This window comes from Arachis hypogaea, chromosome 1 (assembly GCF_003086295.3).
Source record: "Arachis hypogaea cultivar Tifrunner chromosome 1, arahy.Tifrunner.gnm2.J5K5, whole genome shotgun sequence".
Classification (NCBI taxonomy): Eukaryota; Viridiplantae; Streptophyta; class Magnoliopsida; order Fabales; family Fabaceae; genus Arachis; species Arachis hypogaea.
In genome coordinates, this window is record NC_092036.1 from 44,539,731 (window position 1) to 44,553,187 (window position 13,457).

General features: G+C 31.7%; 1 protein-coding gene across 1 annotated transcript; it reads right to left on the reverse strand.

The window, feature by feature from the left end:
• Positions 1-6,679: 6,679 nt before the first annotated feature.
• On the reverse strand, positions 6,680-13,243 carry LOC112803196 (legumain). Its single transcript, XM_025846712.3, has 9 exons — positions 12,718-13,243; positions 12,473-12,637; positions 10,363-10,519; positions 9,717-9,802; positions 9,421-9,620; positions 8,667-8,715; positions 8,344-8,553; positions 7,141-7,344; positions 6,680-7,034 (listed from the first exon to the last, which is right to left on the reverse strand). The coding sequence occupies exons 1-9, from the start codon at positions 12,955-12,957 to the stop codon at positions 6,852-6,854; spliced, it is 1,494 nt and encodes a 497-aa protein (XP_025702497.1). The 5' UTR covers positions 12,958-13,243; the 3' UTR covers positions 6,680-6,851.
• Between the last annotated feature and the right edge of the window lie 214 nt (positions 13,244-13,457).

A 13,457-nucleotide genomic window follows, 5' to 3' on the forward strand; every position in this document is an offset into this window, starting at 1 on the left:
AATAAAGAGTCAAAACAAGAACTTCAAGAAGATACCAAGGATACAACCAGGTAGAGATATACATAAAATGCAAGACATGAAGCAAAGAACCAAACATCTCAAGAAAAGTAAATATCTCAAGGAATTTAATCAGACATATGTAGTTAAGATCAACGAAAATGCATATGAACAAAAAACAGGACTAGAAAAGAATCAATTTACTTTCTAGGAAAGAAATCTCAAGCAAGGACTTCAAGGTAAACCATGAATGAACAAGATATGTAACCGAGTAACCTCAAGAAGCAACCTCTAATGTTCTCCAAAACCCGCGATATGCGTTACCTATTAGTTCTATTTCGTCTATAATAACCCGTTAATGCTCTCATATAGAAAAACAATTAGTGTTCAGTAACAACATTTTGAATGGAAAGAACTATCTGCATACATAGTAAAATGAACATCCTCCTTAGTTCTTCAGTAACAACTAACAAATTGACGAAAATACCACCTGTGCACCATGTTTAAATGGCTTAACTCAAACCTAATTTCAACTCAAGAAAATTAAACTAAATCAAATCCAAACCAAATAAAAAAAGAAACATACGGAGCATGTACATGTAGAATCTAACAAATCAAGTAATAGAGCAATGGTATAAACCAAATAAACATCCACTTCTCATATGAAATAACCATCCGATGGTAAAATGAACATCTGCTTTAGTTCTTTAGTAACAACTAACAAATTGACCAAAATACCACCCATGCACTATGTTCAAATGACATAACTCAAACCCAATTTCAATTCAAGAAAAAGTAAACTAAATCAAATCTAAACCACATAAGAAAAGAAACATGCAGAGCATGTGCATGTAGAATTCAGCAAATGAAGTAACAGAGCAATGATATAAACTAGATAAACATCCACTTCTCATATGAAATAACCAACCACATATGATAAAATGAACATCCTCATTAGTTCTTCATTAACAACTAACAATTTGACCAAAATACTATCCGTGCACAATGTTTAAATGGCTTAACTCAAATCCAAGTTCAATTCCAACAAAATTAAACAAAATCAAATCCAAACCACATAAAAAAGAAACATGTGGAACATGTGCATGCAGAATCTAACAAATCAAGTAACAGAGCAATGGTATAAACCAGATAAACATCCACTTCCCAAATAAAATAACCATCCACGCACATGGTAAAATGAACATCCTCATTCGTTCTTCATTAACAACTAACAAATTGACCAAGATACCACTCGTGCACCACATTTAAATGGCTTAACTCAAACTCAAGTTCAATTCCAACAAAATTAAACAAAATAAATCCAAACCACATAACAAAAGAAACCTAAGGAGCATATGCATGCAGAATGCAGCAAATCAAGTAACTGAGCAATGGTATAAACTAGATAAACATCCACTTCTCATATGAAATACCATCCGCATACATGGTAAAATGAATATCCTCATTGGTTCTTCACTAACAACTTAAAAATTAACCAAAATACCACCCTTGTACCATGTTTAAATGGCTTAACTTAGACCCAAATTCAATTCAACCAAAATTAAACAAAATCAAATCCAAACCACATAATAAAATAAACCTACGAATCATGTGCATGCAAAATTCAGCAAATCAAGTAACAGAGCAATGGTATAAACTAGATAAACATCAACTTTTTCAATGAAAATAACCACTGCACTTAGTACTTGAACCATAGATACACACCTAATTTCAAATGAAGCTACATTATGCTGAGTTATAACTATTTTTAGGTTTGAAAAATCTAATAACAATCATAGAATCAGGAATTGGACTTTCACATTTGGTTTATCTAGCAGTTCATAGCATTTACAGCAATTCAAATCCAATATTAATCACATTAAACAACCAGACTCAAAATCAAAGAATTTATGAACCCTACGTGTCAAACAAACAGCCTCTGTAGAATAGAAGAATAGCTTTATGCTGACCTTTCGTAGTCTAAGGGGGGAATGAAGAGAAGCGTCGTGATGAATGAGCAAGACCCATGGCGGCGAGACATTGTGACTAGGGCAGGGGTGTGGCATCGGGGCAGCAGGAAGACAAAGACATTGTCTTCGCAAGTTAGCGACAACACTCCGTACATTTTGTGAGGAGAAGAACCACCGCGCGCGATGAATGGAAGAGAGAAGTCATGTCAGCGCACCATCGAAGCAGGGGTAGATGTTCGCCCACATGACGGCGACTCTAAACGTGCGGCAAAACGATGACGGCTGGACTACTTCATGCCAGCGTCACAGTGGATGCGGCGATGAGGGCTTACAGTGGCTGCGGCGGTGTATTGGGTGTGGTGAAGATAGAATTTAGGGTAAGTAAAATTAGAAGTAGGTAAAAGTAAATGGTAAAAAATAAAATTGGAAATCTAGGTAATTAGGCTAACATGTGTGTCTCGTGGTAATTGAACCTGTATGTACAATCCGTTATTCAGGGTTACAACTTCTGTTGTCTACCTAGCGAAATTTTCTTATTAAAACCCAATACAAAAAAGAGTGAACTACCAACCCGGCCACTGACCATTTCGCACAATGACAAAGCAACCCCTGACGAATAAAGTAATCCACTTCGGTCCCTGTCCCAAACCTTCGTGACACAAGGCGGTCCCTGTGGGTGGATCTCCTGTAACTACGATCAAAAAACGCTGAGCTGGCATGCTGAGTTGGCAAACGTGGACACCTCAAATGTAGCTGGCACGCTGAGCTGGCAAACGTGGAAACTCAAATGGTCAGGGGGTAAACGACCTCCTTCTTCCATCTTCGCTCAACTGCTACGCCGGAATGGAGGAACCGCCACCACCCCCACCTCCGCCATCCCCAACGCTCACACCCGGAGCTACTGGCGGTGGAGTAAGCAAGACTTCTTTTCGGAGCCCTCATTCTAGAGCTTCACCACCTACCGGGCCGCCCTTGCCTCCGCGTGCCTTCGTCTAAGGGATCGCCTCCTCGCTCCTCTGACAGTAACGAGCTCAACGTCCTCCCTCATGTTAGCGAGAATCCCATGTGCCGCTGCCTCACCGCCTGGGACCTCACCTGGCTCGCTTTCAGCTCCGTCGTCGGCTCCGGAATCTTCGTAATCACCGGCCAGAAGGCCCGCACCGACGCCGGTCCCGCCATCGTTCTCAACTATGCCATCTCTGGCTTCTCCGCCCTCCTCTCCACCCTCTGCTACACCGAGTTCGTAGTCGATGTCCCCGTCGCCGATAACTCTTTCTCCTTCCTCCACATCGAGCTTGGTGACTTCATTGCCTTCCTTGCTGTCGAAAACTTCCTCCTCGAGGCTGTTGTAGGGTTGTGTATTGGTCTTATACATTCTTCGACATGGTGGCAACTATGGCTGAGGATGGCGGAGGTGGGCGGTGGTGGCTGTTCCTCCATTCCGGCGTAGCAGTTGAGCGAAGATGGAAGAGGAAGGTAGTTTTGGTTGAAGTGGATGGGAACAATTAAACCCCTGACCATTTGAGGTGGATAGAGACAATTAACTCTCTGACCATTTGAGGTGTCATCCACATCAGCAAGCTAACACACGCTCACCGTGCCAGCTCAGCATTTTTCGATTGTAGTTACTGAAAATCCACCCACAGAAACCGTCTTGTGTCACGAAAGTATGGAATATGGACCGAAGTGAATTGTTTTATTTGCCAGAGAAAACTTTGTTATTCTACAAAATGGTCAAGAATCGAATTGGTAGTTCACTCCACAAAAAAAAAAAAAGTACTACCAAATAAGTACTCATTCCGTGCAAAGGGCCGGTATTACTCTAGTTTGAAGATAGAAAATATACCGTGTTGACACAGGACAAAAGAAAAAGTACAGTACCTGGTAATATAACACTACAATCCGATGGAGATCTACCGAATTAACTAATTTTCTTTTCCCAAGCAATATAAACACCAAAAGAAAATGTATAAGAACTTTCTTGGGCAATATCGAAAGGACGAAGAAATAATATACATATTACCTTTTGAAAGAAACTAGGAAATTTTTTTAAATATAACGATAACATATTTTTCCAGGTTTAAGGGTTAATAACATAATATTTCCAAGTTTGGAATGTTTGCGTAAGAAGACATGTGACAGCTTGACAAAATTGAACATTTCTCTTGTTCTTGGTCAAAAGTTGTGCCACATTAGTGCTTCCTTTTGTGCACATCACCTTATCGCTAATTAAATTGACCAAATTATAATCACATTAATATTATTAATCATCACCACTTACACAATCCTACACCACCACTCCAACACATGACAAAAACGACACAATTCTTAGTCTTTTAAAAGGAGCAACCCTACTAATGATCAAATAATCAAAGCATCTCTACAAAATTTGTCACACATACACAACAAACGTACTCTCTCATTCCATTGAATATCTTCAACTCTTATAGTTCAATATGATATGATAGTAATAACCCGATGTAACCACGAGAATCAAATCTCTCTCCAATGGAAAGGTGGGGACGCCATTACGTCGACTGTTAACCCAAGGGAGAGGTATGTTCTAATATAAACTCTTATTTAATGTACGCTAAAAATTAATCCCTCGTATAAAATACATAAAATATATATTAAATATATATATATATATATTAAAAATAAATTAAATAATATATATATTTATAAATAAATATATAATATATAGTAATCGATTTGGAGGCTGAATTTTAACATATCATGAATAATATTTTTTATTTGCATATAATATCTTAACTTAGTATACACATATAATTTGCAGGGAGGAACGAAACAAAACTTTTTTCATATCATTCCATAATAACAAAAAGTGTCTTGGATTAATTAGACGTCGATAAGAAAGTCAGAAAGGCAGCTTGTAGGCATGAACCCCAAGCATGTGATGTTGAAATGGGTGCGTCGTCTTGGGCCTGGAAGCTCTTTAAAGAACAGGTATGTTGCATTGGGCCTAAGCCCAATAGAGGTAGTACCGAAGGGACATATGGCAATTTATGTTGGAGAATGGGAGGGAGAGAAGCAACGAGTTTTGGTGCCCGTTACACACTTGAACCACCCTTTGCTTGGGAAGCTTCTAGAGAAGGCAGAGAAAGTGTATGGGTTTGATCATCCAGGTGTAATAACCATACCTTGTGGAATATCAGAGTTCCAGAAAGTTCAGCAGAATATTTACTCGGCACAACGACTCCAAAGGCGACGCCAAATATGTTGCTCTATCTATATCTATAATACCAAATACTAATAATAGCTGGAGTCGCAGATAAACTTTTTCTTTAAGCGATCACAAATTAAAAACTTCTACAGAAAGTAATTCGTGTTGGAAAAATATACATCCTAATACAAGCATATTTATAGTTGTACCACGAAGGAAAAAAGAATGGACTCACTTGATGTATGTACAAAATTATGAAATAATCAACAATGAGCTAATGATTGCTACTCACTTGATAAGTAATTTTTAAAAGTATAGTTATTTATACAGTTTTTTTTATTAAGTTAAACTTTTGAAAAAAATAATTTTATGATATGATATTAGAATTTTTATAATTTAAAATTTAAAATTTAATCATTGATGATCCAAAAAAATAGTATAAAATAAAGAGAAAATTTTACTCCATTTTTCTAAAAAATGATAAAATGATACTTCCTTCCTTTCTATTTGTAAAATATGTATTCTCCCTCCTTATAACTTTTAAAAAATCTCGTTTTTAATTCATTTTAAATTTTTGTGTTAACTAATGTTAATTTTATCTATTTTTCAAGAAAAATAAATTATTTTTTACAAAATACCCTTTAACAAAATTTTATTCTTTTGTCATTAAATTTTGCTTACCAAAATATCATTTAATAAATTATTTTTTATTAATTAAATTTTATTTTTATCAAAATATTTTTTAAAAAATTTAATAATTAAATTATTTTTTCGAAGATACTCTTCAATAATCTTTTAATTATTAAATTGTGATTTTACTAAAATTTTTGTTAACAATAAATTTTATATTTACTATTAATTTTTCAATATCAATATATATTATTTTAACATTAAATAAAAAAATTTTGGTATAATTATTTTTTGATATCAATATATATTAATTGTTATACATATTAATAGCGGTAAGATTTTTTTTATTTAATATTAAAATAATATATATTGATATCAAAAAATTTATAGTAAAATATAAAAATAATTATTAACAAAAATTTTGGTTAAATCATAATTTAATAATTAAAAATTATTGAAGAGTATCTTAAAAAATATAATTTAATATTAATTTTTTTAAAATATTTTGGTAAAAATATAATTTAATCAATAAAAAAATAATTTATTAAAGGACATTTTGGTAAGCAAATTTAATGACAAAAAAAATAAAATTTTCGCTAAAGGGCATTTTTGTAAAAAATAATTTTTTTTTGAAAAATGAATAAAGTTAACATTAGTTAACACAAACAATTTAAAATGGACTAAAGAGAAGGTTTTTTAAAAGTTATAAGGAAGAAGAATATATATTTTACAAATAGAATAGAAAGGAGTGTCATTTTAGCATCTCTTACAAAAAGAGAGTAAAATTTTCTCTAAAATAAATAAAAAAATTATATAAAAAATTCACATAAACAAAAATATTTTATATCAAAAAACGTATTAAAAATATAATTCATTTATCACTTTTTATCCTTTAAAATTTTTAGAATAAGTAATTTTATAATAAGAATTTATACAAATTATTCAATTAAACTATATTTCGATTCATATTTTACATTAAAACTATTCTCACTATTTTTATAGAAAATTACATCTTTGTACAAGGTTGAAAAATACTTTCCGATTTGTGAGTATAGTACAATAATCCTAAATCATGCACTATAACCGAATTTTGATGGATGTAAGTGCCCTGCATAATAGCCACCACAAGCTGCCATACAAGCCTCCTCCATTGAGGCCTTAGAAACGCCACTGTTACAAATGTTGGCGAATGCTCGCATGTGTTTCATGCCATACTGAGTCAGCGATCCGCAGTGAGTTTCAAACACTCGAACCTAATCAAGTGTTAGGGAAGAAAAAAAGATTTAATATTATAAGATTTTAACATAATCAATGAGTGAATGTTACTTAAGTAGAAGAAGATGAGTAATCAATTATTACCATTGATTTTAAGCATGTCCAATCTTCAACAAGGGGCAGACCGGGCTCCCTCACGGATTCTATTACTGAATTTTTTGCTGGACCATAAAGAAATACTCCGATCAATTTTACGCTACCGTCTAAATGATTCCTGTGCTTTGTTGTCTCTGCAATCTGCTTCATGATCTCTCTCTTCTTTTCTGGTTCATCTTCTGATCTCTTATACTGCATTCAAATAAAACCAATTATACGTACAAGTTAAGCAAAGTAGCTAGCTAGAGAAGCAACGTATTAAACTACTTTTCTACCTTAATCCATCACAATAATAAAAAAAATTAAAATTGTAATTGAATTTATGTATTTTATTAGGCTAAATTTGTGGAACACGAGACTTTTTTATTGTTGTTATAAACTAAGCTGAAAGACTAGTTTAATACAACATGCAAGTGCAACCATTATTCGTCAGAAAAGCCAACATGCCAAAAAAAACGTTCGGCAAAAAGAGAAAGAAAAGGATAAAAGAACGTTAAGTTCCAAATATATATATATATATATATATATATATATATATATATATATATATATTTACCAATATGTCATTTTTTAAAACTTAATACTAAAATAGTAAAATGTTATTTTTTTTAGACTAATTACTCAAATACCACTATTTTTATGTTACTGTAATTAATTATATTTAAAATAAAATAATAAATTGATTGTCACTTTAACAAAAATATGGTATTTGACTAATTTACTTTTTAAAAATCACATTTTAATAATAAATTTATAAAATATGGCACATCAGTAAAAACATCTAATAAAAAATAAAATATTTATTTAAAAAAGTTATATGTGATATATTTGTGTATAAATATATACTATTTAATTTATTTTTAATATACATTTTATATTCTAACATATATTTTTTATTAGTTACTGATTTTAGCGTATATTTAGAATAATTAATGTCTGTTTCATATAAAATTAAAAATTATAAGAAGAATTGACTAATCTTTTCTCTATCTAAACAATCAAAATTGATATTTTTATTCTGTTTTTAAGACATTTACCAAATACTATAGATTAGTGTCCAATTTCAAGATATCAAACTTAAAACCATTTGATCAGAATGTGATCTCTAGTGTGTATTTATTCCACAATGAGATGAGATTTAATAAAGAAAATATTGTGGTCAACGGATTGAGGAGAAAATGCTAAGAGTACCATTTGCCACATGAAGATCAGGTCTGCATCTCTCTGATTAACAACATCCACGGGTGCTCCTAACATTCCATTAAGAGAAGGAAAGTTGACTGTGGCAGGATCAAAACCATGGTACAGATAAAGCTTCTCCGGTTTGACGTGTGTATCACCGTACTCCATCACATGGGAACCAAGCTCGTAGTTGTTAAAATTTGAGGTCCGTTCCTTCACCTGCTCAACAAAAATATATAGCCCCTCTTTAATTTAATTGTTCTTATTCTCGCTCATGGCTGATGCTAACATTTAACGAAGCACTGTTATTATATGGTCAAAATTAATCTTACCGATTGGTATTGTTGTTGCACCGATTCCCTCTTTAGATTGTGACTTTCACTGCAGAGAATTCAAGTGCCATGATTCAGTTTTGCAACTTAATTAAATTTATGTCTATGTTTACGGTGTTGGTAATGGTCATGGTATTAATGCAACAGACAAAGGGGATAATCTAGTTGTCCTACATCTGACTACAACGCAATAGGCGAATATACTATGTCACACTAGTGTCATAAATTTGGTATAAGACTACAAGCATAGATACAAAATTATATCAAAAAGCGAACAAAAATGTTAGAGGGCCAATGAAATTTATTGTTTTTAACCAATAGTTAATCAATAATTAATGTTTAAAAGTATGGGCTAAAAATATATTTTTAAATTGTTAAACTAAAAAAATTGAATTGATGATTAAAAATGCAGATCATAATCAATAAATTCTATTAGTTTTTAGACTTTTTTCAAAAGTGAAAGTAGAATTGTATCCCAAAATTAGTCTTGTATTCTGGAATAATTTTCAAAATTTTAATTGCATCAATTATATGTCTCTAAATTGGTCAAAAGAAAATCATGTTATTTTCTAAAACGATGTGATAAATTACTGATAAAAAAATGACAAAAAAATAATATAATGTATTTTTATTAATAGAGACATTGGTGCAATTAAAATTTGAGAGATTATTTTAGTGCATACAATTAGTTCGAGGGATTAAGTTGAAATTTAAATAATAACATGTAAAAGAAGCATATGTTATGTATTAGTACCTGTCTTCCATCCAAGCAACACTATACAAATCCCCAAGGCAAGTGATGTATTCAGGAGGAGGAGAAGGATCCATGCCAGGACAATAAGTTCCCCAACTAGCCTCTTGAGCATTTGATGCAGTTGTCACATAAATGTTTATATCCTTTGGCAATATACCCTCAAATATGCTCCCACTTTCACAAGCTTCCACGTATATAACCTACACAACCATACCATATAATTATTCTTAATTGCACATTCATGATGATTAGTAATGGTAAGCATATTTTAGTCAATATATGAAATCTTTAATTACCATCTTCTTGTAACCTCCAGATGCATGCTTCTTCTTCAAGACGTCAATAAAATCCATGGCATAAAGGTTTGGAGTGTTTGGCATCCCTATAATCAAATGGGAGACAATGAATTGCAATGACTTCTACACCACCAATCCACCAATGTATAGCACTTGCTAGATTAAGGCTGCATTTGTTTCTGATTCTTAAAAAGTAATTATACATAGCATAAACTTTTTTATATATATAGTTGAAAGAGTTTATTTAAAAAAAAAAAAAAAACTCTGGTCGTTTTCATAAAATTTATACTACAAATAAGTTATTTATTTTATTCAAAAACCTAATATTCAAATGAGGTGATTTTTCACATAATAGGTGTGTTTGGTATTAGATCAAAATAAAAGGCAAAATTTCATACAAATTCGGATCAGTTTAGAGTCGTTATAAATAAATTAAAAAAAAGGAAGTTACATTTATATGTTAGCAAAATAAACATTTTCCCCCCTTTCCCAGTTTTATTCTCTCATATCAAATTTAGCAAAGAAAAAAAGTAGTAAACACAACCCATATCATTATAGATGAACTCGAATAATATAGAAGCTTGTTATTAAAGTACGATTAGTATTATAATTATAATGCAAAATAAGGAAGAGATGATTAACGCACCAAGAACACCTGGGCCTCCATGATCAGCATAATATATAAATATCCTATCATCAGGTTTGCTGTTTATTACTTTGCCACTTCCACCTTTCACCTTACTCTTGTCCCCAAGAATTACCGCATATAAATTATGAGTTGTCACGTTCTCACCTGTGTAATCCTACACGAAATAAAATGAGCTCAATTCAAATTTACTAAATCTGTCTTTAGAATATAATAATGGAATTGAAATTAGTATGTTAAAAATATGTCATTTTTATACTTTAACTATTAATATAAAAAAAGAGTTAGAAAAGATCGAGAATGTCGAAATTCAACTGTGGTCAATGACGATTATTGTTCGCAGTAAAAAAAGGAATAGATAAAGAATAAAAATATAAAAATCAAATTCTCATATCAGTTATAAAAAATATATATTTTATATAATTAATTCTAAGTAATTTTTTTCGTTTTGATTTATTTTAAATCAAATCAAATCAATTTTAAAAATATTTTATTCTAAATATACTAAAATAGTTAGTTATATTGTTTATTTATGTCAATTGACTTTCTGATAATGAATATGGTCAATGTCCCCACAAACTTTAAACTATGTAGGTTGCTTTCTAATTCTAAGTAAACAAGTAATGCCCTATTAAATCTAATTATTTAAAGAAAATATCATCAACAGAGAACCCCAACTTTGATGTAACATTGTCTAGACGTGACTCACCACATTAATTGCCTTTCCAACAACGCAATAACGATTTCGAAATGTTTTCCGCTAATCAAATTCTATTAGACTTTAAGTCACTCCACATCCATTGATGCTTGGATACCCAAATCCTCTTATTAATTCCGCCCAGTGCCAAATACGGTAAAATAATTAGGGGTAGTGAAGTTGTTTGTTTTTCAGAAGTGGGTTAGTTGGTAAAATTAAGGAATGTTGTGATACACCTCATTTAAACTTTAAAGGAAGGCCTTTTGGTTCATATTTAAGAAATTAAAGTATTTAACAATAATGTCAAAGACATTTTAAAAAATTGTTATTCGTATTATCAAATCGTAATGGTTCATAAACTTTAGTGTATACACATAATATATCTTCTTTTCGTTGTTCCTTCCTACATAGAACAAAAGTACTTCCATATAATTCTATGTTCTCCGTGCACGCATGCTGCACTAATTTATTTTCCAAATGAAAAAGGTTACTTGCCAGCAATTCATCATTAGTATTTAAATAGACACACACAAAAAAAGTAGCATTTAAATAATGGTGAAAACTTATTTTCAATTATTTTTATGTAAAATTAATAATTAAAAATTATTAAATAATTTAATATATTTGAATAGATTATTATTTAATAATTTTTAATTATTAATTTTATATAAAAACAACTCCATATAAATTTATAGTTTAAATAATATAAGTACTAGTACCATGCGAACCTCTCATATTTAATTTGTTTGTTTGCTGGCATGCCTTGTTTCTTAAAGACGAGAGGAGAAAATTATTTTCAGGAAAGGAAAAATTGGAAAAACTCTTGACACTTGGCCTTTTAGATTATAGAATTTGGCAAAACTTGCAATGGGCCAATTTGACGATTTGTCACAAGTCGACAAAATTTTAATTAATCAACGGCATGCAGTTCCCCCACTTGTATTGTATGTAGCATTGGGTTTTCTTCGGGTGTTTCTAGTTTTTTATTCTTGTCTTTGCTTTCTGTTTCCAGAGTTTATTATTTAATTGGCTCAATGATGAATCATAATTGGCTTTCTCATCGTCAGTCTTTTTTTTTTTCATTTTCTTAAAATTTAATCTCGGGACTCGTGAGTAAAAGATGAACATCTCTACTAAGCTGTTGAATTCTTAATCTTCTTAGCTTGACTATTTTAAACCATACAAAATTGCACTATTTTTATAATTCTTCGTCGGTAGAAGTAATACCCAAAAAGAGTCTAAATAATTTTCGTAAAAAAAAAAAAGAATAAGTAAACTTTTTAAAATTTTCATTATGAATTTGTAGATTTAAAAAAAAATTACTGAATAAATTCTTGAAAATTTGCAAAGTTTAAATTTCTGATGAAAGAGGGGTGAAAGGATAAAAGATATTTAAGAGTTGAATTTAGTTACCTTGGGGACGCCAGCATAGACATCTTGACCATGAGGATGGTTGATGATGATTCCAGGCCTTGGATTCAAGTCGTTGTTGGCTATGTCATCATACATGAACACAACTATGTTTTCTTCTTTGAGTCCACCTTTTATTAGCAACTGATACGCATGGCACACATCTGCCTGTTGTGTGCATTAAACATGCATAAGATTAAGGAAGGAAAGAAGAAGAAAAGTGAAAGAAACAAATTAAAAGCACGCACTTGGTGCCTGTAATTGCCGTATCCGCTTGAGCCAGCTACTAGAACAGCCCATCGGGTTCCACCACCAACTTCATCATTTTCTGCTGACTCTGACTCTGACTCGGAGGGTAACCGAATCACCGAGTCATAGAACGAGTTCAGCCTCGACGCTTTACCCTGCATATTCAGAAACAGCAACAAGAAGAAGAACAACAGCATCCATGACCATGATGATGAAAGAAAAGAGTATGCAATCGCCATAGGAAGGAACTGAAGAAGTTATAACCAGGAAACAGAAGAGTTATGACTTATGAGAGTTTTGTTATATGTGCATAGATATTTATATATTTATAGTAAAGTATGAGAAGGAAGGGAGGGAAAGGGGTGTGTGATTGTGCCTTATTTTATGGCAAAGAATGATATTGAGAGTCTTGTGAGATATTCTTTCTCCTCTTTCTATACTGTTTTTTAGTTAGTGTGTCCGTGTCTGTTTACTATGTTGCTCCTTTTTCCCGAAAATATTCACTCAACCTCCCCATTTTCTTCTACTTTTTTATTTTCAGTTTGTAAGAGGTGTGTTATGTTACGCATGCTCAAAAGTGGATGATAATCAAACTTTTTTTAAAGGAAAAATGGTAAAAAATTATTATTTTAGTCATTAATTAGTCATCAATATTTAAATGTATGAGTTAAAATATATTATTAGATTACTAAACTAAAAGAATTTGATTAATGACTAAAAGTGATCGCTATAAATTTTA